Source organism: Nannospalax galili, unplaced genomic scaffold (assembly GCF_000622305.1).
Source record: "Nannospalax galili isolate Female #2095 unplaced genomic scaffold, S.galili_v1.0 scaffold128, whole genome shotgun sequence".
Classification (NCBI taxonomy): domain Eukaryota; kingdom Metazoa; phylum Chordata; class Mammalia; order Rodentia; family Spalacidae; genus Nannospalax; species Nannospalax galili.
Genome location: NW_008360322.1, coordinates 5,214,607 through 5,241,108, shown reverse-complemented (window position 1 = coordinate 5,241,108; position 26,502 = coordinate 5,214,607). Strand labels below are relative to the sequence as shown.

Genomic DNA, 26,502 nt, shown 5'->3' with positions numbered 1-26,502 from the left:
GAATTTAATCTCTTGAATGAAAAAATACAAGGACTGTGTCCTCTTCAACATTTAGATCAGTTCTCTTCCATTTGAGAGTTTCCTTAGCCCCGAAGAGTAGTCTAGGAAGGCTTTTGTCCTTTGACATCATCACTTTCACTCATGACGTCTGGCTGAAAGAGTATCCATCCTATGACTGAATACACAGAGCTTCAGGGCAGAGCCTTCCTCCCCACTGTGACTATTAACGAGGTCCTTCATGGACTCTGCAATCATTTGTCCTTTTATGACCCCAGAAAACCCCACATGAGCCAGTGTAGTAGGCACTTTGGAAGAGAGAAGTGCTGGGAAAGATTATTTTCTGCTTTTAGGGCATTTAATATGGCTGATAAAGTTGCCTTTACTCCCTCAGACTTGCCTTTTTTGGTTGCTCTGTCTCTTGGAGAATCTCATTTTTTCTGGCTTCTATTTCTTTACACAGCCATGTTATAGTCTCATTATTCTTTCTTTCAGTTTTGAACTAGACAAGCCCTAGAGTACTTCAGGTCTGTATTTTCATCAGAAAAGAATGTGCTCTTCATTAATACTGAAGATTTAATGTTCCACTGGCCTTCGCTGCAGAATAAACAAGACTTTCTTAAGTGAATTTGTTTTTCACAAGGCAGTTAAAGCAAATTTTGTGGGTTTGCACCCAATGGGACATAAAAACTGCCCTAGATATCCAGCAGTGTAGACAGAATTTCTCAGGAATCACTGAGCCCTGGGGCTGAATATGACACTAGGAAGAGGAACTTGCGTGTAGTAAAATGAGACTGAAATAAGAGAAACCAGTTTTCTAGAGTCACAAAGTACCAAGACAAATCTGAGCAAACAAGATTATAAAATGCAAAGTGCATGCTGCACGTAGCCACCAGTCATGTGTTCTTCCGAAGCCACTCAACCATCCTGGCATTTCTCTTCTTGTTTTCCAGGTTTTCAGTTTTTATTGCCTGTAATTTGGCATGAACCTCGATCCTCTGGTGCTCTTCCAACATGTTACTGAAAAACTGCTGCAGCTGAAAGGACAGAGACAACCCATCAGAGCAACCTAACTTCTCATTTGCATAAAACAAAACAGAGTTCATGAAAAATAGCAACTGATTTTGCAAAGGGCCACTGATGTTTGGAATGAGCAGAAATGTGTGCACCTCCATTGTGAGTCCCCAGGGAGACTGACCAAGTCAGTGAGATGAAAACCGTACCTCCCCAGAAGGACAAAATGTAGTCTGGAATGCCCATGAAGTAAGAGCTTTGTCTTATTCATTTCTCTACTCCCAACAAATAGTTACTGAATACACATTGGATATTACACAAGATTTCTGGACAGAGGTACCCTGAGACTTTGTTGCAACTTCCAAAGCTCAATTCTGATTCATCTTATTTCTGACTTTACAAATGTCCTTCATTTCCAAATAGTTTATTCAACTTGGCACTGTTTGCAGATGTAATGATCTTATATTTTAGAAATTTCAAAGATTCTGCCAAAAATTATCAAAATTAATAAATTCTACAAAGTTTCAGGATATGAAATTAATATGTAAAAGTTAGTAGCGTTGGGCTAGAAAGATAGCTCAGCCAGTAAAGTATTTTCCATGCAAGTATGAGGATCTGAGTTCAATTCCCCAGTGCCCATATCAAAAGCTGGGCATACTAGCAAGTACTTGTAATCCTAGTGCTGGTGAGGCAGAAGCAGGTGGATCCCTAGGCCTCACTGGACAGCTCTTACAGCAGTGAATCTCAAGTTCCAGTGAGAGACCCTGTCTAAAAAAACCAACACTTGAGAAGGAATAACACATGAGGTTATCTTCTGGCCTCCACATGCAGTCACACACATAGTACATACACACTCACATGAACACTTGCACACACACACACAATCAATAATTAAAAAGTCAGTAGTGTAGCTATCCACCAATAATGAATTTTTTTGGAAATAATACTCAGAAAGGCAGTCTATTTCCAATAGCTACCCCCAAATTACCTAGGAATAAATTTAATCAAAGAGATGAAAGGGGTCTAAAGTGAAAAGTAATGAAATGCACTGAAGAGGACACAATGAAACAGACTATTCATTCCTTGGAAGAATCAACCTTGGCAAAATATCCATACTGTGTGAAGCAATCTAAGAAGTTTATGGATTTTCTTTTAAAATAACAAGGACATTCTTTATAAAACTAGGAAAAATTATAAAACTTATATGGATATAGACAGCACATACTCTAACTCAAAGTAATTTTGAGCAGGCATTATACAACCTACCTTCAAAATGTATTAGAAAACCAGAGTAATTACAATATCATGGTATTGATATTAAAAGCAGACATGAAAACAATGGAATAGAAGAAAGAACCTGGAGAGGACTTAGGTGTAGTTGTTCAGGCCTTTAATCCCAGAACTTAGGAGGCAGAAGCAGAGGCAGGTGGATCTCTGTGAGATGGAGGCCAGCCTGGTCTACATAGCATGTTCTAATCCAGCAGGGGATTACAGGGAGACCCTGTGTTAAAAAAATCTGGTACTAGTGCTGAGAGAAGATGGATAACCAATAGATAAATGCTAAAGGGAACTAGCCCCCTGCCTCTCCACCATCTACAAAAATCAACCAAAATGTATTAAAGCCCTAAATATGAGACTTGAAAAAAAAAAAAAAAAAAAAAAAAAAAAAAAAAAAAAAAAAAAAACAGGAGAATTGCCTCAGAATATTGGAATTCATGAGGTTTTTTTTTTTTTCCTATACTCATAGGAAATGAAAGCAAAAGTACACAAATGGTATTTCATCAAATTAAAAAGCCTTTGCACCAAAAAGAAACTATCAGTGGAATAAAGAGACAGCTTGCAGGATGAGAGAGAATATTTTTGAACTCTATAGCTGCCCAGAGGTTAATAATCAGAATACAGAAGGAACTCCAAAAACTTACCAGCAAAATAATAATAAACATATTAAAATGAGCATTAGACCTAAACAGGCATTTCTCAAAAGAAAACATAAAAATGGACCACAGTTGCAAGCTAAAATGTGCAATATCACTAACCATCAGGGAAAAGCAGGTCAAAACCATAAAGAGGTATCAATCTGACTCTGGTTAGAATGACCTAGTGATGCCACTCCTGGGTGTATATTAAGGAAAGGAACTCAGTCTGTCAACAATATATCTACATTCTTATATTCATCAAAGCATTATTTAATAGCCAGGAAATGCTGACAACCTAAGATCCAGTCACTAATGAATGGACCAAGAAAATGTGGTACAAATCATGGTGCCACACTGTTCAGCATAAAAAAGAATGAAATCCTGTCATTTATGACAACATAGATGGAACTGGAGATCATTATGTTAAGTTAAACAAGCCAGGGAAGTGTGGCAGGATCTCACTCATGTGGAATCTGAAAAGCTGATCTCATACAAATTGAGAACAGAATAGTGGTAATCAGAGGCTGGGGAAAGAGGAGGCAGGAAGGAGGGATAGACAGGCCAATTCATGGGTGCTAAGTTGAACAGATGGGTGAGAGATCTTCTGGTATTCTATCATACAATACTACCTAATAGATGATAATACACACACACACACACACACTATGTGTGTGTGTGTGTGTGTGTGTGTGTGTGTGTGTGTGTTAAAGGTAGAATGGTTTTGAATGTTTTCACCATAAAGAAGTGATAACTGAGGAACAGGTAATTTTCCCTCATTTATATGTATATCAAAACATCACAAAACAGCTTCAAAAATAGGTGTGATTTTTATTTATCAGTTAAATTATATCAATGATTGAGGATCAAAACCAGGCAAACACTCTACCACTGAGCTATGTCCAGAGCCCCTGGTTAAAGGTTTTAAAGCAATATTCTAGAAAGTATTTTAATAGTGAATCCACTCATTAAATTCTCTTATTGGGGGAGCTGGAGAGACGGCTCAGTGGTTAAGAGCACTGGTTGTTCTTGCAGAAGACCTGGGTTTGAATCATGGCAGTTAACAACCATCTGTAACTTCAGTTCCAGGGGATCCAATGCCCTCTTCTGTCCTCTGCAGGTACTGCATGACATGCGTGCACTTAGACAAACGCAGGCATGACACTTGTACAATTATAATAAAAAAAAAAATTCTCTCATTGGATCAGGTCAAGCATTCAGGTACTGGGGCATCTGGCACAATATTATATATAAACTACACCCCAACTGAATAATGTTTTATTCTGATAGTCTATTTTTGCATCACTGGTTTAGAACTCAGAACACATATCATCATAAAACAATAGTATACCCAAGCCAAGTCACAAAAGCCCCTCAACTTATGCTTGACATTGAATAGTAACAAGGCTATCAAGTCTAGCTACAATGAAAAAAAAAAGTTGCAAAGAAAGTAAGGTAAGGAGCTAGAAGCTAACCTCTCATACTTTCCCACCATGCTCAAAGCAGGTAGGAGCCCTGTGCCCACAGCTCCACACCACCAGCGCTGGGCCCATGCCTGGGCTGCTGCAGTGGTGGGAATAGAGGGGTGCAAGACTGTAGGACAGTAGTGAGGTTCTACTCATGCTTAAGAGCAAGCGTGAGGCCAGGCTTCTGACAGGATGGAGCACACAGATCAGGCTGCAGTTGTGGAGGGTGTGTGGAAGCCATGAGGGTGGTTAGGAAGAAGGGACTCAGGTGGCTTGTTTACCACTGTCTTTTTGAATAATTATTTGGCTATTTTCATATGAACTGATTGTGCTCTAGTGGGGCTGTTGGATATGACCAAGTTGTTGACAAGGATATTTATTATAGTGGATTTGTTTTAAAAACTGTAATTATTTAACTAAATTCATTTTATTAAGTCAATTTAATTTGCATTAAAAGCATTATTAATGATTATAGTTTTTGAACTTGAAGAATTGTTACATTTATATAAGCTTAATTTGTCCATTTGTGAGACAACAGCAAACTCCACTGGATTCCATAGGAGCATGCCACTAGAGACAATGCACAGTCAGTCTTGGTCCTGGGAGCTTTCCTTCACAGCACGTGCTGGGCACATGCTTCTCCCTCTTGTTCAGACATCCCTGATGCATTAGATTCTGATAGTTGAGACACAGGCAGGACAAAACCCAGCAAACACGTCCTTGAAGAATCAGCAGTTCTCCTTGCCTTGTGGTAACAGCTATCAAATAACTGCTTCTCCTTTCTATGGCTTAGGATCAAATTTCAAGGTTTTAGGACACAAGCCTGCATTTATTTGCATAAGTCAATGAGTTTTGGTCCATGTGTAGACCTTTCAAACAACCAATGTACAATACATTTCAATAGCTCAATAACGCTCCCTCATCTCCCCTCCCCCCACACCTTATTTCTTAGACAGGGTTTTCTTGAAGCCCCAGCTGGCCTGGAACTCACTATGTAGACCAGGCTGGTCTCTATCTCACAGAGATCCACCTGTGTCTAAGTGCTGGATTAAAGGCGTGCATACTATGCTTGCCTTCCCTTCTTCCCTTTTGCAGGTTTTCCTTCTGTCACAGACAGCAGTTGATGTACCTTTGTCACTATAGGTCACTATGCACGTCCCAGAATGAGGCTAGGTTCTTTACACAGCATGGTCACCTTGAGATTTATGTGCTGCTACACAAATTTATTCCTTTTTTGGGTGGGGAAATTCCAGTTCACTCAAGGTTGTATTTAATTTTCCTAATTCAGTCACTCACCAAGGGACACTTAATCAGTTTTTAGGTTTGGACCTGGGAATGAAGCTACCATGAGCATTTATCTATGTCTTTGTGTAGACATAGGTTTGAATTTCTTTTGAGTAAAAATCTACGAGTGGGATTGTTAGGTCATAAATGTCTGACTAACATGTTTGAAACCAACGTATTTTCCAGGGAGTTGTACCACATCTGTTCCATCTAGCAGGGTAGAGGAAGCAGTGCATCTTCACCAACTCTGGCTGCACAAACCTTCTTAATTTTACCTATAGTACTAGGTACGCAACTGTTATATTTGTATTTTGTTTTGGTTTTACTTGGTGTGTGTGTGTGTGTGTGTGTGTGTGTGTGTGTGTGTGTGTGCATTTGTTTTTGCCCACCTACTTTACTTTCTGGCTGTCATAGCCCCTTTTTCCTTCTAGAACTATATTCTTCCTATTTTTAGTAACTGGAAGTTGAACAAGGCTGGCTCAAGGGTGGGCATTTCACCTGGGCTGGATCAATCAGAGTATTTCAGGTTTCCTTCCACCTGCACAAGGATCAGAACTAGGACAAACCAAAGTTGTCTTTTCAGGGCAGGAATGTGAAGCATAGTAAGGATCTCCCCATCTGCAATGGAGGGTGTTAAAGACCATGTAAGGCTGGAGCTGTTTGCGTCCACGTGAACAAGGGTCTGCATAAAAAATGTAACCCAGAGGAAAGCAAGAACATGCAAGACGTGGCAGCCCCAAGCGAGATTCTCGCTTACCCTTACAGCTATATACGCAGCTGATATGGCCTGGATCCTCAAGTTGCTCATGAGAGAACCATGGAATAGGCCTATCTACAACCAGTTACAATTTAATATGGTGAGCACCATGACGGAGCATGGAGGAAGACAGAGTACAAATCCACTGATTAAAAATCTCCTAGACTAAGTAGCTAGAACATGAGCTTTAAGAACCGGAACAGGGAAGACACCCAGGCAGAAGCCACAGTGCTTCTGAACTTTAGAAAGGATGAAATAACATGAGGTTTCATAGAATCTGCAAGTGTGGCTGCAGCTCTAGGAAAAGCACTGGGGGTATCTGTCATTCCCTCTCACTCTGACGGTCAGTGGTGGTTGGCAAAACGAAACCAGAGGTAAGGCAAGCTCCAGATCATGGTGCCTCCGTGTGCTCATCACTTTCTTTCATCTTTCAGAAGAACCATGATGAGCTTCTGAAGCTTTAGAAATGGGTGGTGACTGGCAGCACAGAGGGAGGGGTGCCCTGAGAGAGGGAGTCTGGCCTACTGCAGCCATCCATGTGAGGGGTGGGGGAGTTCAGCCCATACAAGCAGACCAATCTCTATTTCAGGGGAAAGAGACCATTAGAAACTCTTTGCTTCACTGTGGTAACAGCACTAAGGAAGCAGAGGGGAGCTAATTCAGATAAGCATATGCTTTTCAATTTCAGCAAGTCAAATTGCATCAAAGGTACTTTAACTGCTGTTATATTTACTTACCTCTGTAATCTGTTGATCTGTATTTATGGTCCTTCCTATGATACACAGTAGAGTAACCAGTGACTGTGCTCCATATCTACAAAGCAACAGGGTTCTAGTTAGGGGGCAAAAGTACGTAGCTGCATTCTAAGCAGTAGATAAATGGTTCATATTCATCCCTTATTATCTCCAACCTCCCAAATCTAGGCAAAAAACATGGATGAATTAGTTTATCTTCAGTAGAAAATGTATTATATAGAGGATTCTATTAATACAAGGAAATACTTACAAATACTGCTTTGTGTAATATAGTTTGTAGGTTTATTTAAATATGAAAAGTTTTCCTTAAAAACAATTTTTACATGGATAGTTGGAATTCATGTCCTATGTCTCAAATTAAAAAAACATTATAAGGGTATGAATAAATAAGTAAATTTTGTCCCTCAAAAAATAATAGTAAGTATGGGATAAATTTCAGAAATACTGATTGAAACACACTACTGTGTATTAAAAAATTATTTCATGTAAATCTTTGCCACGTGCTTGCCCATCTTCTGGTAGCCTCAAAATGTTTCAGTACTGTGACAACTTGAACTCCATTTGGAAAAAAAAAAAAAGTGAAATGTTATGGACAAAGAACAGATACATACCGGTCCAAAGTGTTGCTGTAGCTAAGAAAATTAACAACTTTTGGATGCATTAAAAAAGAAAGAAAAATTGAAATATGATTATTACAATGGACTGAACAAAAATGGTCAAATTCTTTAGGTAGTTAATATACATAATTGATTCACTTCAAAACTGTAAAGTTGAAATTAAAAATTTTAAGAGTTCATTTTGTTATTTATCTAAATAAAAGTGAGAGGAAAATAGAACTTTGCCTTTCCAGTCCCACGTGGAACTGAAGCAGAGGTTACCTGAGCAAAATGGACAGGAGAAAAAAAAAAAAAAAAAAAAAGTTCTAATGTTAGGGAAAAAAGTAGAAAGCAGAGGAAATCCACTTCCCAAGGTGAAGTTGTATCTTCTCTTCCAGATATAGGAGAAAGGTATCAAGAGGCAGGGCTGGGTTTGCAGTTACCTTGGGCATTTGTCAACTGAAGACGTGAGCATAACAGAGAAGCATCACTCTGAGGAGTCAGTGAGTTACTGGGTGTGGAAGCACCTGCTAGAGTCCTCGGCTCATCACACTCCTTACTGATCTCATCAACACCAGGAATTGTTTTTTGAGAAACATGGTTTATTGCTCCTGCTTGAGAGAATACTCTCTTGCAATATTACTTAACAAAATATATGTATTATAAGTAGTCTATTGTTACCATTTTTTAAACATACTCTACTTGCTACAAATACAAGCACCAATGCATGTGTAACCTTGATCCTTTTGCTTGAGTCTCCCGAGGTGCTGAGCAAAAGGAACAAAAATTTATGGCCAGTCTCAGGCACATATGGTGAAATACTGTTTCAGAAAACAAATGTTATTCATCTTTCCTCATTTAGCAGAAGGCAAGGAGAGAGCTGGAAACCGGAGCCAGAGGATATGCTGCTTAAACTCACCCGGCACTGGGTTTCGGTAAATAATTTAAACTCTGAGTATTGGTACTAACTGGTAACTTTTAGAGGTAGCTATGAAAGCTAGAGTTGTTGCAAATATAACCATGTTATTTTAAAAGACCAACCTTAAGCCATGTTTCTTTCATTCTAATCATGGCATTCCATCAGTGCCATGGGATGTTAATAATGTCCTAAGTGACAATATTGAGAAAAAGAAACTAACATAGGAGCCCATAATAAAACATATATCAGTTCAATAAGATTATATTAACAATAATGAACATTATGCTTTTATTATGTGTCAAGTACCTTAAATAACACATAGATAAAACATTTATTATCATCATCTTATGAATAAAAAGCTGAAGCTTAGGTTAAAATCTTAAGGCTACACAGAACCTTTTCCTAGATCTGATTGACCTGAATTCAGTTCTGTTTTGTTAACTCCATGGCACACTGTGCTTTTAGTAGATCTATAAAGAACTAAAGATACTACAAATAAATGGACAGCAGTGTTTTGAAGAGACCCATTCCATTATTTCACAAGTCTCAGAGGGATAGACTACCACTTGCTGCACCACTTTTGTCAATCTGCCTAATTCTACAGTTGCCCACCATAACCTTAGTAAACTATCACCATAAAGGACAGCAGTGCGGGCCTTTCGTGATGCAGAGGTAGAAACAGGAGCTTGCTCTTGAAGAATACACAAAAACTCTTGTCACCTGCCAAACCTCTAACTCCAAACAATTTCCAGCCTAGCTCCCCTTTTCTAAGTTCTAGCCAAACAGTTGTTGTGACCAGTCCCAAATCTCAAATCATTCTCCCAAAGCTGCCTCTAGACATTTCCTAATGTCCTGTCTTCTACATAGGAAGGATTTTCCAACTCTGCTTATTCAGATCACAATCAAATCCCCTAGTCCTCTTGAGTCCCAAAGCCCTTTCCACTGTCTCTCTTCAGTGTTCATCAGAAACTATGTCCTAGTCATTTTATTAATAGATTGAAATGCATCTTGATGTAGAAAAGACAAAATTTTGAACTACTAGGCAGAACCTTAGACTTTATCAGCAACAGCTGCCATTTAATAGAGGAGGAAACGAAATCCTGTGTCAATTCATAAAAACACAATAGATATTGTTTCACTTATAGTTTGAGATGACAGAGTTGAGAAATTTTTGTCTCTCACAGCTCTTTCTCTTGGGACAACTGGTCTACTGGAAATTTTATACTTCAATGACATCAGTACATCACTAGAACTCAGAAGGACTGAGTCTTTAAGATGCTAGGTAGTGTAAATATGTAGAAAACTCTAGGTTTCTTTCTTTAGGGCTTCTTAGAAACTTTATGATCATAAAATATACTGTAAGGGGCTGGAGACATGGCTCAGTGGTTAAGAGTACTGGCTGCTCTTGCAGAGAACCTGTGTTCAATTTCTAGCACCCACACACATGGGGGCTAACAACCATCCTTAACTCCAGTTCCAGGGAATCTGATACCCTCTTCTGACCTCTGCGGGCACTGCCTGATACAGGTCACTTACATACATGCAGGCAATATACTTATACACATTAAAAATCATAACAAAATAAATAAAATACTAAAAATACACGAAGTTTGCAAAAATTAAGTAATGAGTTGTACAAATTTTCAAAACCATCCCTTTTGGAAACTTTGGCTATTTCATCTGCTTACAGATGTTTATTGATGTCTTCCATGAAGAACATTCGGTGGAGAATCCTTGAGAAAGCTAAACACTCACTTGCTGGTGATCAGAAACATGTTAGAAAATGCAATGACCTTTGCACACAGTTACTGTACAATGTAGTTTGGCATAAGCTTACTTTTGTTTATACTTTCATATTATCTTTATCATCACACAAAGACTGGGGATATATCAATACTCAATGTCAGATAAAACTTTATTAAATGATAAACAGTCTCATGCAAAAAGAATTAAGCATTTGTGTGCCCCATAAATGTATGTTTTATTATTAATTTGAACATCTGTTTTCAACAATTCATAAATGTTACTGTTGATTCAGACAAAACTATCAGCAAAATTGAACAAGCATTTATACATAAATTAAACCTTAAAACAAATGTAGTCAATATGTAAGGCAAGTTTGAGTCTAAGATGCTCTTTGTAGTGCAAAAGTAGTAGACTAAGATCAATTTACCATAAATATAGCATTTCTCTTATGAATATGGTGTTCTTGTGAGTGAAACATAAAAATATTCATGCTGTAGTTAAAAGTTCATGCACTTATAAGTCGAGGAACTTCGTGGAGATGATTGTATTTAACATGCTTATGCAGCTCATTTAAATCAACTGTGAGACAGTAGGCTTTTCAGAGAATAGATTTCAACCCTACTAAAACAGTGCTAACATTCTCCTGTTCTCCAAATGCAAGAAAAAAAATTCTTCTGAGGAATAAAAACACACATAAAGTCACTTGCATTAAAAGCAATCTTTCCCATTATTAACACCCTTGTGATAGGGCACAGGTTCAGTTTAAAGTGTTGTATACCTTTACCATGCACCCAGTTTCTCCTGTGGTTAGCATTACTATGACATATTTGTCAGAACAATGGAACCAACTATCCTTTAATTTTGATGTGAGAAATGTGTTCAGCCAGAAACACGCTCTCCTGGTCTATTTTCCAGTCTAGCAACTTTCAGTGGCTAAAGAGGTGCCAATGTGACGAACACATCACAGTAGGACAAGAATACTCTCCACAGCGATGCTAAATATGTGTCCCAGGTGACACCATATATTATTTCTGGATTCAGTGAGTTGCTTAAAGTCACTTTGAAGTTTTAATTTGCACCTGTGCCATGTGTGAGAAGACCAAGTGAGGTTTAAATTCATCAATGTTCTTCTATTGAATTCTGTATGAGGATAGAGATGTTGTTTAGTTCAGCTGTTCAATATGGTAGCCTCTAGTCACACTGGGCACTTCACAAAGGAATGATACAACTAATGAGCTGATTTTAAATATTTTTAATTTAAGAAAATTATTTTTTTATGTGTATGACAGTTTTGCCCCCATGTTTGTAAGTGCACCATGTGCATGCAATACCCACAGACACCAGAAGGTGGTGTTGTATCCTCTGAAACTGGTGCTACAGATGGTTGTTAGCTGCCATGTGGGTGCTCAGAACCAAGCCTGGGTCCTCTGGAAGAACAGCAAGTGGTCTTAAACCAGTGAGCCATCTCTCTAGCCCTCTATTTTTAAATTTTAATGGAAATTTAATATCTACATTGTAGTAGCTATCAGATTGAGCAATGCAGCTTTATGCAGTTTGTTGTCTATTTGTTTGTCAGGGTCTCACATTGTAGCCCTGATGGGTCTGGAATTCACTATGTAGCTCAGGCTTGCCTAAAACTCATGAAGGTCTTCCTACCTTAGCCTCTCAAGTGCTGGGAATACAGTGAGATACACCATATCCAACTCAGCTTTATATAATCTTAACTACAGCGTCATTGAACTTGTATGGAACTTTACTAGAGTCATTTGGGAAGCCAGTAGAAGGTAGAGACTGCCTACCCTATCATGATTTTCAAGAGGCAGGTGACTTGGGCATTTACATGCTTATTTACATGAAGCTCTGCAGAATTTGAGAATGTCTTGCTCAGCTCACTTGTCTGTGGGGCTAGTTCCTGGGAATGACAGGCACAGCCTCACTGTGAGCTACAACAATGCACACAGTCCTTAATATTTATAGGTGATATGAGCATACAAGGGCCAAGCACAGTTTAGGGCTGAGTCTGGTAAGTGCCTGTGAGCCTTTGTCTTCCTCAGCCCAGCAGTATGTCAGAAGGAATGGAGACTGTGACCACATGGTGATGACAAAGTGGGGCCTCAGGCAAATTGTAACTGGTTTTTCTTGCTTTTGTTTTTGTTTATTATTTATTTATTTTGGTACTAGTGACTCAACCCAGGACCTCAAGTGCACTAGGCTCTACGACTGAGCTACACTGCCAGCCTCCAAAGTATTTTGTTAAAAAGCTGTTCTCTGAATACTTGGGTTCTAAAATTACATCTAGAGAAGTTATCAGGAAGTTTTGGAAGAAGAGGGAAGGACTGGATGTAAGGAATGACTTTAAGCAAGCTGAGCAAGGCAGCAAATGTGTTCTCAGACAAGGCAGAGTCAAATCCACTAGACTAGACTGGCTGTGAGGACAGGGGGTTTTTCTTAAAAGCTCAAGGAAGAGACTGCTGGGAGTAACAGACAAGAGCACAAGGCTTAAATCTCTGAAAATTTATGTGAATGAGACCTGTGTACATCATTTCAACTTAAAACATAACTTCTAAATTCCCAGTGGAGAGTGTTACTGAGGAAGGAGAAACTTATCTTTAATGACAAAAAAATAAAATAGAAGGCCTAATACATCCTCAAATTCTGATTTCACAAAATGTAAAGAATCTGTAGAGTCCTCTAATGCAATGAACCAAGAATTAGATGAATTAGATGCAATGAACCAAGAACTCTTAAACAAGAGAAAAGGACAATACTCTCATTGTGTGGGTGTTGTATGAATGTCCCCATGATGAGCTAAAGAAATACTGCATGACAAGTGAGTTTTCACCGATGCATTTTAAAATTTGTGATTCAAAAACACATTTTTGTGTTCTAAAAATGTTCAATGAATGTTTACAGAACATTATTTTGTTTTATGAGAATTATACATACCTACATCCTCAGATGTTTGTTCTAGCCAGCTTGGCACAGTGGCACAAGCCTGTGATCCTAGCACTTGGAAGATCAGAAGGAAAGTTTATCCTCAGCTATATGGTGAGTTCAATGACATTTTGGGCTGCATGAGACCATGTTTGAAAAAAAAAATGTGGGGTGTGGTGGTAAATGCCTTTAATCCCAGCACTCAGGAGGCAGAGAGGGAGGCAGACTTCTTTGAGTTCAAGGCCAGCTGGGGCTACAGGGAGACCCTACTTCAAAAATAAAAAATAATTAACTTAAAAACACTAAAAATTATACTCTAAATACATTTGTTCCGAAGGAATAAACTTATTTCAAAAAGTATCGTCCAACTGTTCAGGTGCTTGGACCTTAACTATTAGCTATTTTGTATCTGCTAAATCTACAGTGTCTGAGTACTTATAGGGACTGTTAATTCTTGTCTATTAAGAATGTGTGGCTAAGTTATATTCTAGAAACTGCAGTCACCAAGGGTATCTCTCTGATTTTTACATGTCAATGAACATGTTGCCTAATTGGGGTACCTAGGAGGCAAGCAGATTTACTCTTCAAAGGTAAGAAATTTTGAAAACTTGGGGACTGGAGAGATGGATCAGCAGTTAAGAACATGGGCTGCTCTTGCAGAGGACACAGGTTTGATTCCCAGAACCTACATGGTGGCTAACAACTCTTTGTAACTCCAGTTCCAGGGGATCTGAAGCCCTCTTCTGACCTCTGTGGACACTGCAAAACACAGGTGCACCTACCTACATGTAGGCAATACAGTCTTCACATAAAGTAAAAATAATAAATAAAATATTTTTTAAAAAAGAAATTAAAAACACTCAACAATACAGAATCCAGATGTAGAAAAGAAACATGACAACACCATTTGTAGAATACAGGCTAATATTTTACTAATCATTTCTTAAAGCTATGGTGACACACTTCATGAAATATGATGAAATATGTGAGTGAATGGTGCACACATGTATCAAAAACGACTTACTCAAATCTATCTCTGTTGTTGTTATTATTATTATTATTATTATTTGAGACAGGGTCTCATTCTGTAGCCCTGGTTGGCCTAGAAGCCTAGAACTTGCTATATAATCAGACTAGCCTCAAACTCATAGAAATCTGCTTGCTTCTGCCTCCAGAGTACTAGGATTAAAGACATGTACCACCACACCCAACCAAATCTGTGTTTCTTAACTTCTTGGTGGGCATAATGGGGAAAATGAAGTAGATAAAAATATATACAAATTAATTTTTCATTCAGGAAGCCAAGATTAAGGGTAAGTGGTCTCTTAGTTTGTAATGAGACAAAATACAGGAAAAAAAATCATCACTATTTTAGTAAGTGAAAAGGACTTTTGTGATGTAGCTACATTAAAACTGTGCCTCTCCAAAACTAGTAACCTAGGGTAATCAAGGGCAATGGCAATAGACTGTAAAGTTTGGGAATCTATGGAACCCGACTCACTGACCAACACCTTGCAAAGAGGTAACCATACCTTGAACTGGGCTTTTTATTTGAGAGCCTATGGTATCTGAGAGAGGCATTGTCCCCTGTTATGGATGGCTGTACACTCATGTACTTACTAGAATCACTAAGTGGACTCAGTGGTTTTTAAAAAAAAGAACAAATGAAGTTGGAAGGGAAAAGTGGTAGCAGGGATAAGGGAAGATTTGGAGGGTAGGGGATGAAGGGTAGATTTGATCAAAACACATTTATATGCATGTTTGAAAATTTCAAACAATAAACACAAACAACAGTGATGTAATGAAAGTAAGGTCTCAGGTCCCTTCTTACCTTTTACCCACAGCTGGCCAATTATTGACCAAAAAGTCCTTTGCAACATACCGGCCGACTTCAGATGCTGCCACAATTTCCATCACATTTGCCTCACTAAAGGTGGATGGAGGTAAAGTGATGGCATACTCCATAAACCTGCAAGAATGCATGGTAAAATATAAACAGGTTAAAAAAATATAATCTAGAGCTAAATGAATGGAATTAAAACTTCATGGTTCTAAGTTACTGGGGCACAAATATGCATGTTTCTATTTTTCTCCCTTTGGGGATATGTTCTGTTCCTCCAGCAAGAACTTTGAAGTGAGTTTGCCGTATCACCTGTGCAGTATCCATGGCTCTTTACTGCAGCTCATTGCATAAGCCAGATGAATCCTTTCCTCTTCCTTTTTTGTTTTGTTGTAAACACTTAACAAAAAGTCCCATTCCTTATCACTTCCCAAGGCAATGCCATAGCATAAAACCACACTTCTAATTGGATGTGGGATTCTGAAAGATAGAACAGGCAATGGCATTTCTCATGGTAGTTCGGTGACATGTTTACTCAGACTGTCACATATTTACAAGTGTAAATCTAGAAAAAAAATTTGATATCTGAGATATAAAGATCAAAGGTAGAGCTCTAGAGAAGCAAGTGAGGGAACTGTCATTAGCATCAATGTGCTGAAAAGGGGCAACTATTTAGCTGAGAGATTGAGTTTTCAGAGAAGTAAATTAGAATAGCACGAGATACATCAGTAAGGCAGTTTGGTTTTGTGTCTCTTTATGACATTTTCTCAGAGCCCATCTGAAATAATAAATGACAGGCAATAAATCCCCGAACACCAAAGTAACGGTCTCAGCTCTTAATGAGACTATAAACTCAGATGTGTGTGTGTGTGTGTGTGTGTGTGTGTGTGTGCACGCGTGCGTGCACTTGGGGGGGCTCTAATACATTCATAGTTAAAGCATTGATAAATAATCATAAAGAACAACCTGTTAATATGTAAAAAAAGGGACTGGAGAGATTGCTCAGTCAATAAGAGCATTGGTTGTTCTTGCAGAGGACCTGGGTTCCATTTCCAGCACCTACAATGGCAGCTAACAATCAATCTGTAACTCCAGTTCCAGGGGATCCGGCACCCTCTTCTGGCCTTTGTGGGCACTGCATGACATTAGCGCACTTACATAAATGCAAGCAAAACACTTATCCACATAGATTTAAGAATAATAAATAAAAAATTTAAAAAAAGATGTAAAACAAGTATAGAAAGTCCAACTGGTAAGTATTACTGAGAGACCATACCAGCAATGAAAGGTTATGGTCTCAATTTACTGAATGAATTCTAATCTGTTATGTACAGATCTAATTAGATAATTGTTTTTTTAGAAAAGGATATCTGAAAAGAAATTGGGGAGATTATCTAAGCGAAAGCAAAATGATCACCCCCAACTATAAGAACATCAAAGAGGTAGAGAAATCACCGGTGTTGAAATGGGAGCTGAGCAGGGGGACTACAGTGTTGCTCTTACACATTCTCTGGATGCTTCATCCATTTTCTGAAGAGCTCTTTTGACAGCTGGAGACAGTCTTCAAGACCCAACCAACACGCTGTTTCAAAAAGTTTTTCCAATGATATTCTTGAAAGAAAAGTCGAAGTGGAGCAGTTAATTTTGCATTGTCACCTTCATTTTTTCCTACTGCTAAGAATGTGTGTTTCATAAAAAGACGAGAAATTTAAAACATTCTAGTAACATCAGGTTTGTTTTAAGAAATAGCTTTTACAGTGACAAACATATTTAAGATTCAGAGAAACATTTGCTGAGAGGCTTTCAGGCACCAAAAAAACTCCTACAAATAATATTTTTTCAAAATTAGAAATAAATTACTGCCATCCTTCATCTCTCTCAAACACACATGGGAATACAGGCACTCAGCATCTGTTGTCAGTTTATGCTTTCTCTCTTTTACGATAATTTCTTAATGGATAAAAAAAAGACCCTGAGAGTATCTGATCCAATATACTTAAAAATAAATGCTTTCTCTACACAAGAAAAGGAAAGAAAATGGTCCCCCCACCCCCGTACAGTTTGTTTTCCCTTGCTACAGTATCTGACTCTTCATCTGCTCCCTGTCAATTATTGTTCATATATGTGTCCAGAAAAGAACAGGGTGGTTTGTTTTATTTTTATAGCTAAGCAAGGGTCTACATTCTGGTTCAAAACAAGCTCAAAAGAACACAGTGAAGAACAACCATGGGTCAAGGGAAGCCATGCCTTGTGGTACAGCTTGTGGTATTCATCAACTTTGGGGTCTGAGTAAAGGAAGTCAGACTGATTCTAAGTTCCCAGAAAACTATGAAAGCCAAATTTCTTTTGTCCCACTCTCCAGTTTCAACTCGGTCTGGTCTGACTTTGTGATAGGCAGGTTTGGAATGTGGAGGGGTGGAGGATCTGGGACAGATGCTACTAGGCATTCCAAGTGTATTCACTTCTCTCCACCAAATTCAAGTTAACTGCAACAAAATGGGGTTCTGAAAAATCAGTCTCAAGCTGGGCATGACAGCACAGCCTTTAATCCCAGTGCTCAGGAGGCAGAAACAGGCAGATCTCTCTGAGACTGAGGCCAGTCTTGTCTACATAGTGAATTCCAGGCCATCTGGGGTTACAGGGAGACCATGTCTCAAAAACAAAACAAAACACAACAAAACACAACAAAAAAGTCTCTCCCAGAAGTTTCTGGAGGAGAAAAACTGGCCCCAGGATGGCATAAAAAATAAGCCACTTTAGTCTGATTTAGGAGAACCAAGAATGTGTCTGGTTAGCATCCATGCTGCCTGGTTGAACACATTTATACCTTCCTGTTCATTCACACAATTTGCCTACACGCCATCCTAAACAGTCTTCATATTCATCGATGTACTTCTTCATCCAATTCTATGTCCTCATAATTATATACCATGGTGCTAATTTCTACTCCCTCAGAAGAGAACTATTGAGAGAGAATAATTACATTTTGTACTACTTATGTAGTCTAATAGATTAAAGTTTGACGTTGTTAGACATTGTAGCTATAGTTGTTGGCTACCACCTACCCCCAATTCTAGAATCCCAGACCACACACATGAATGTCAGGTCACAGAGAGCACAGAGGTACCACAGCCTCATGTTGTCTTTCTGCTCCGTCCCAAACCATCACAAAATGTGCTTCTTTCCATGAGGAAATAATTTGCAGTACTTAAACATGCTCATAACAAGTGACTGATATATGTCACTGTCAACCTATTTCATTTTTGTATCATGTAGAATTCTTGTAAACAAAAATGGCCAGAAAGTGTTAGGTAACTAGTTAGAAATTAGGCTTAAAGATCATGGAGGATGGACCCCTCTCTCCTAATCAGCTTTGAGTCCCACACCCTATGTCCCTGGTAACACATAAACTTCATAGTGATAGATAAAAAAAGAGGGAAAAGTACCATATTGGCCTCTCCTTAAGAGTGAAATGATCAGAGCCAGGTATGGTAGCACATGCCTTTAATCCCAGTACTTGGGAGGCAGAAGAAAGTGGATCTTTGTGAGAGAGAGGATAGCCTGGTCCAGGCCAGCTGGGGCTACAGGGAGACCCTGTCTCAAAAACATTAAATAAAAAAGATTGAGCAAGTGGAGGTAGCAGGGCTTTGTGGAGGCCCATTAAGAGAAGGCTATTTTCTCATGGTAAAACATGTCTCTTTTTAAGACTTTTTTCCTCAGTTCTTTTTAATCTGCTATGTTACATGCGTTTTGGTTAAAATAATGAGATCTGAGTTGTATCTCTGCCATTGAGTAGAGACATGACTCTTTGACCTGGTAGGAAGACTACTAGGTAGAAGGGGGCTTTCTGGTAATGAGAAAGGACATATAATGAGCTCTTCTCTTAAGAATTTATCCAAATAGACTGGTCATAAGGAAAAAGTTCCTCAGGAAAGTTGTCTGCTCTACAGACTTTGGAAAATAGTATATAACCTACCCTAACATATAGTTTGACACAATGGTCTCTCTAGCCATGGTTCACTTTTATCCCTTTAGGATACTCCACTTTACTCTCTAATGAACTCTATCTCATACAGTCTGTCCTGTGTGTCTTGTCTAAATTCTTTTTAATGGAGAACACAAAGACTAGGGAGTTGAGTTGTGAACAGAGAGCAAGATCTCAGTGACAAAAGGACAGGTGGCTTCCCCATGGCCTTCAGTTTAATTGTGCAGAGTAACTGTCTTTAGCACAACTCTTGACCCATGGTAGGATATACTGACAACGTCAGCTGTAATCTAACTTTGAGAATAGAGTTTAAGCTCCTGTGCGCACGTGCATGTACTTCCCAGGTCAATTAAGAGTCCAAGATATTATTTCCTCTGAGAATACACTATAGTTCATCCTTTCGCCAATAGCATGCAAACTCTCTCAGTGAGTAAAGAGGTATTAACATTTTTCTCTTTTATGAATTTGGAACTCATCTATTATTATGAGTCATTTTTTTCAGTTATCACCAACTAAAAATACTTACAGAGCTAAATAATTGTCTTGTAATGCTGCCACATTTTCTCGAATTATAGCTGAATAAATATTCCATATTGAGTCAAGTCTCTTCAGTAGATACTTCTATAAATCACAAAGAAAATATACCATTATTTCTGGCACCGAACACTGAATTTCCAGTGTATTTCTATTTATCTGAATGATATCAAATAGAGAAGTGACAGATAGTGTTTCAGAAATTATCTTTGTTACTAAATATACTGTTTGATTTTTAAACTTTTCTACGTTCAGTTCCCTCACATATATAAAACATGAGATGCAATTGAGGAGTAGGTAATAGAATGTCTGAAATGTCTGTAAAGACACTGCCTGGCATGGAGTAAGAGCTTAATGAACATTAGGCGTTATTGTCATTTACTATAAGCTGGTGAATATAAAGTTAAATAAGTTAGATGTTCACTAGTACAAGCATCCCTGAGAACCAACTAGGTGCTATGAATCCACTGAAACTCACTGAAGACCAGTGTTTTGTCCAGAGCCAGTCATCAGAGACCAGCAATCCCACAGTCATTAAGTGATGAAAGTCACCTTCCCTGCACTCGCCTAAGTTACCAACATTAGTATGGATACTAGAAGAAAGAACATCTAGAACCTGAGGTATGTACGTTATCACTGTCAGAATGGCCCAGAAGCTCTCTTGTAATCATCATCTAATGAATGTTCTAGTTTGTTTGTGGACCTTGACTATCCAAAGAGTTGCTCCAAAACATTTACACTGATTTTATCTCTGGCAATCTTTATTCTGAGGCGTACTATTTAAGATGTAATGGTGGAATGTCTCCTTTTTATATTCTCTCGTTTAAGATGGCTTGTTATTGTCTTATGCATTAACTATGATTTCTATCTTTCTCTTCCTAATAGCAAGAACCACTTTGAAACTTCTATTCTTTCTAGAATATAGCCCTCTGGTTTCAGTTGCTGATCCTGTAGACACAAGTATTGCAATTTGAATACAGGTTGTTGAAAGACTTTGTTTGCCTGCAAGTCTCTTGTGAAAGTTGTTTCTAATGGATACTACCATTTTCTATAAGAAGATATGTAATGCACCACTTCTGGTTTTAGGATACACTATCACTTCAGCAAGAATGAAGAACCCTTTAAGCTTTCCTGCTACTCATCTCCTAGACCAGGGCTATGACTAAGGTATTTTTCTTCTAAGAATAATCAGCTGTAGCTAAAAGAAATAAATAACTAGACATCTGGAATGAATAGACCATTGCTTTGGGAAAGGCCTGTCCCACAGATGCTGCCCAGAATACAGAAAGAGGAAAAGAGGACTGATTTAAAAACCACGTAACAAAGCATGAATTACCTTCAGTAATGGGTATATAGCATAGTTGTTCACATCAGAAATAAGATCCCTGTTTATCAAGTTTACCAAGACTTCACACCACACTATGATTTCATCTTCTTCAGCAAGGTACTTGGTTAAATCAAGTGCTGTCTCAATCTCAATATAATTGTTTCTGTTTGGTTTAAAAAAACACACACTCAAAAACCTTCACCTGCTCAATGATTTGCTCTCTTTCCATATTTGTTCCATCTTTCCATGCTTGATTTCAACAGGTTATGTAAACAAACCAAATAGAGGACTGGAAAAGGCCCTGTCTTACTGATAAAACAGAATACCAGAAATGCTGCCAGGCCATTCATTTCCACTTGATACCCATGTTAGAAGCTGTAGAAAACTAGGCCAAATGTTGAGTAACAGAATATTGGGTGTTTAGTATTTGTTCTTATGAGAATATAATTTCCTTTCAGCAAGCATCAACCATGAGCTCTCCCAGTCTAATGCTCTTGTCAGCCTCAGTGGTCATATAAACTAGTACTATGTCACTTCAGTTGCCTGCTGTTAAGAGCATCAGTGAGGTGCTGAGGCTGGTTCATAGGACATTGCCAAGGAGAGGCCCCAGAAAAGATGATGACAACTATATATGAAGAGCGGAAGAAGGAAAATATACATGGAAATATCAGGGGGAAAATGGAGAAGTCAGAGAAGGCCTCACGGAAAAAAACACTTGAGAAGAGCACCGAGGGACATGTATAATTGAAAAGGGCAGAAAATGCAGCTGAGGACAAAGAAGGTACAGTGGGGAATAGAACAGTGGGCAGACAGAGCTAATAAGAGGGGGTTTCATGTCTAGTCAGAGGCAGATACTAACAGGTAGGTGGTTCAAACCTGTGGAGATCCTTGAACATCAGGATGAAGAGTTAAGATTTGGTTGAAAGGCACTCTGGGTTTTTAAGCAACTGGGATAATATGATATAATTGATGCCTAAAACTTCTGTTGTCACAATGCTGAATTCATAACAGAACTCAAAAGAACTAAAGGCTGGAGGCTAATATAATATGCCAGACAAAAGATGATGGAAATGGCTTATGTGTAAGTAGTGAAGGCAGCAAGGTAAGAATCCAAAAGGTGTTACCAAGAATGTATAGATAAGACATGCTGAATGGCTAAGCATGAGACATGGAGAGAGGAACGTCTCTGAGGATTCAAGTTTGGGTTATGAATAGTAGAGAGAGAGAGAGAGAGAGAGAGAGAGAGAGAGAGAGTGAGTTTATAAATAGCAAGAACAACTTAGAGACCAAAATAAAATTTAGCATTTAAGGCAATGAATTGAAATGTCTACAAGATAAATATAAGACAAGAAGAAAAAACATGTAGAGATATTTTAGAATATAACTGAGCATCTTATATTTACTGAGCCATGTACATAATAAAATAATCATCTATATGATAAGATGAATTATTCAAAGGCAAGAAGGAAGAAAACACAGGCAAGAAGGAAGCCCATGATTGGCCTTAAGGATGCACATAGAATAGGAAGATGTGAAGTCAGATATATGAGAAGAATCAATTTTGCATGTTGAAGTATCAGAAAGCCAAAAAGTATCAGAAGCCTGGAGGATGTGGTCAGTGGATTCCAAGTCATGGTGGCTCTGGAGAGGCATTGCATCCAAGTCTTGTGCAACAGTTATCAGAGGGGACAATCAGTAAAGAAATCACAAATATTCAACAAATGTAATGGGCTAAAAAGAGGACATGTTGGATCATTTATTATACAAAACCCTTTAATTTTATTGCCTTAAAATTTAAATCTTGAACATATAATAATATTTCCTGGTTAAACAGTGGCATAGTTTAGGCTAAACAAATATAATACATACATATAAAATAGATAATTCCACACTATATTAAAATATAAGCCAGTATCACTACAATTGTAGCAGCACCATCACTCTAGGGTAACCTCAGAATATCAATGGATGGTTTCCAATAACTATGCTACAAAATACCACTGTGAACACAGATTTTGATCCTAAGCTTATATTTATGTATCTCTTTTATTTTGAGTCAGGGTTTTACACTATTTGTAGTTCGGGCTGTCCTCTAAGTCACAGCAATCCTCCTACACCAGACTTCCAGGTGCTAGGATTACAGGTTTGAGAAACCATGCCCTGCGTTTGACCCTAATCTTAATCAGTTAAGGTCTGTGCATACTAAAGAAGTAAGTTCATAGTAATGAGGTTGTTATTTTTATAAAGTTCTCAAGATACACCCTATAATCATGAAAGAAGAAACACTCACTTAGATAAGGTAAAAGCATCGCTCATCAACTGCAGTCGGTGGATAACAGGAATAGCCTATGGAAGGAAATCCAAATGTGGTCAAGAAAAGATGAAGGCATTTCCAATAAAATATTTTCAAAACAGCAACTTAAAGATCATTGGTGTCTATAAATCACTTCCACAGCAATTGTCTCCTATGTAGAGAAATAGTGATTACTAAGGACAGCCCATACATAATTTATATATTACACATGTGTTTTTGATAAAAGATCCCTCTGGACATCAATCATAATATTTAAACATGGCAGAAAGATTTACCAAAATACTCCCCTAAAACATACCATGTTATAGACAACTAAATTTAAAAGGTGTCTCCAAAAGAGAATGCATATATTCAATGGTATTACCATATCTTAATTGTTTCAGGGGAAGTTTTAGCATACGAGGTCTTAAATAAAAGTATTTAACACTACTTTTGGTAATGCTGAGGTATTATTTTCAATATTGCCTGTCCTTGCAATATTTGACTAATGTGACCCAGGACCTTATATTCAAGGAAAGGCAGGGGCCAATCCCAACCTAACTCTACAAGCTTCCATCTAAACTACTCAACATCATAGCTCAAAACTTAGATTTCAGCTTCAATCTTCTGAGGGTGTCCACAGACTCCCATATCATTCCTCCAACACCCTCAGCACCTTGATATATTTGGTCCAAGAAAATTTATCTTTGTAGCATTCCTAAGCATCTTAGTACACCAGTTTTAAGTCTCCCTTTGGAGATAGGTTCATTTCCTTTCTGGCAGTAATAACACATTTTCTGGATTCATTTGAATAGCACAGGTTTATCTTATGTGTTCATCAATTGCATCACAGAAACATTTAGTTCAATTTTTCAATGAGCAAATCTACACTGGCTTCAAGGAATGATTATAGACAATATTAATATTACATATCATCAGTATTTTAATGGAATAACCTAGGACTTTTGTGGCTTATAGTGTCCTCAGAAACTATGAAGAATTTAGTCAGGACCCTGGAGAGAGGGCTCAGCAATTAAGAGAACTTGCTGTTCTTGCAGAGAACCTGGGTTCAGATCCCAGCACCCACATGGTGTCTAACCACTGTCAATAATTCCAGTTCTAGGGGATCACAACACTCTTCTGGCCTCTAAGGGCACTGAACCAACATGGGTGCACTTACATGCAGGCAAAACATACATTAAAAAAATGTTTTTTAAAAGAATTTAGTCAGTCTAAAAAGGATTTTAAAAGAAAATATTATGTGGATTTTGTAGCTTTATTCAAAATATCAATAACATTATTTCAAGTAGCTGGGGCCAGGCATGGTGGCGCACACCTTTAATCCCACCACGTGGGAGGCAGAGGCAGGCAGATCTCTGTGCATTCAAGGCCAGCCTGGTCTACATCGTGAGTTCTAGGACAGCTGGGGCTACAGGGAGACCCTGTCTCAAAAAGACCAAAAAAAAAGAAAAAAAATTGCTGAACATACTGTGAGTGCCTGACTTATGTCTGGCCTCTGTTAAATGTATCATTTTATCTGATCTTTACAAGGACACTTTAAGATTAGTCATAAACTTTAAAGTAAGGTTAGTCTATTAATGCCCATTAATACAGATAAAAAAATCAGTCAAACGCCAGGCCCAACATCACACTTTAAGTAAATGATGAACAAAAATGTGAGCTGAAGTCTCTTGACCCATAGCCCAAGTTCTGGGCCAATGTGCTGTGCTGCTGTAGAGGCAGCTGTGACCCCAACAGAGAAGCATGTAAGACAGCTTTCACTTCAGCTAAGTGAACTGCCCAAAGAATCACAACAGCACAGTCTATCTTGTGGACTCTTTAGTCAGCATCCCTTTCTACTTGGAGATTTGGTTAAGTCAACCAATTAAAGATTGACTAATATAAGCTGGAGAGATGGCTCAGCAGTTAAGTGCACAGACTGCTGCTCTTGCAGAGAACCCGGGCTTGGTTCCTAGCACCCACATGGCAGCTAACAACCACCTGTAATTCCAGTTCCAGGAAATCTGATGCCCTCTTGTGGCCTCCACGAACATTGTACACACCTGGTGCACTTACAGCAAAACAATACAGATAAAAGAAAAAATTTTAAATTCAAAGACTGACTAATGTAATCTGGTCAATATTTTAACATTTATAGATTCCAAAATGATTTGTAGGCTTTTAAGAATAATTTAATGTGATATTGAACTATTATTAATGTTTTATGAAGTAAATTCTTCTGAGGGAGAGGAAAAATATATTTTTATAAGTAAAAATTAATATTTCCTAGAATATATACTAAGTACCTATTGTGGGCTTAGAAATTTTGGTACATTTTTCAATCATGTTTGTTGCTGCTCTTTCCACAATAGCTAAGAGATGGAAGCAACCTAAGTGTCCCTCAACTGACGAGTAGTTAACAAAAATGTGGTATATTTACACAATGGAGTTCTAGCCAACTGTAAAGAAAGATAAACTAATGAAATTTGCAGGTAAATGGATGGATCTAGAAAATGTTATACTAAGCAAAGTCACAAGGACTCAGAAAAATAAAAGACATATGTTCTTCCTCATTTGTGGATCCTAGCACCAAATCCCTTTAAATAAACTCAGAAAAACAAACAAGTTATGTTCTTCCTCATATGTGGCTCCTAGCACCAAATTCTTTTAAATTCCAGGTCCTTTTAATAAGATGATGCTATACAGCAGTCCCTTCTGTATGAAATAACTACCATCATAGCGACTTCCACTGAGCCTGATCACTAAACATAGTCACAATTGGGCTTACTGATGGTTGTGCTCATTCATTAAAGGTGTGCCAACCAGGGTCACTGGACCCTCACCTGAGTATCCAGACCCTCTTCCCAGCCAACAAGTCCAGCCTTGGAAGACAAAAGAAAAATGAGGAAGAACCCAAAGAGGGATGCTTTTGGAAGCCCTTGTCAAGAAACTCCAATGGATTCTCATATGAACATTTGAAAATTGCCCTGTTCTGACTTTTTTCTAGTTCCCTGTCTAGTACTTGTAATGCTAATTACTCTTGCATTTACTTCTTCACATTGCCTATTCATGATTCAAGGACTTTCTTTTCCCCTTAGAGACAAGAGTTAAGCAATTTAGGAGTCTTTTAGATAGACTCACT

The 26,502-nt window shown here is 38.2% G+C and overlaps 1 protein-coding gene across 1 annotated transcript in view; it reads right to left on the bottom strand.

Annotated features, from left to right (window-relative positions):
* Positions 1–517: 517 nt before the first annotated feature.
* The window catches only part of Lvrn (laeverin), an 87,393-nt gene continuing 61,408 nt past the window's right edge, over positions 518–26,502 (bottom strand). Inside the window, exons 13-20 of the mRNA XM_008825276.3 lie at positions 23,358–23,413; positions 21,077–21,230; positions 19,733–19,827; positions 16,725–16,832; positions 15,534–15,701; positions 15,213–15,350; positions 7,169–7,244; positions 518–1,034 (exon numbers count right to left, since the gene is read on the bottom strand). Of these exons, the coding sequence (XP_008823498.1) occupies positions 894–1,034; positions 7,169–7,244; positions 15,213–15,350; positions 15,534–15,701; positions 16,725–16,832; positions 19,733–19,827; positions 21,077–21,230; positions 23,358–23,413 (936 nt within the window). The 3' untranslated portion in view covers positions 518–893. The remainder of the gene's footprint in view (positions 1,035–7,168; positions 7,245–15,212; positions 15,351–15,533; positions 15,702–16,724; positions 16,833–19,732; positions 19,828–21,076; positions 21,231–23,357; positions 23,414–26,502) is intronic.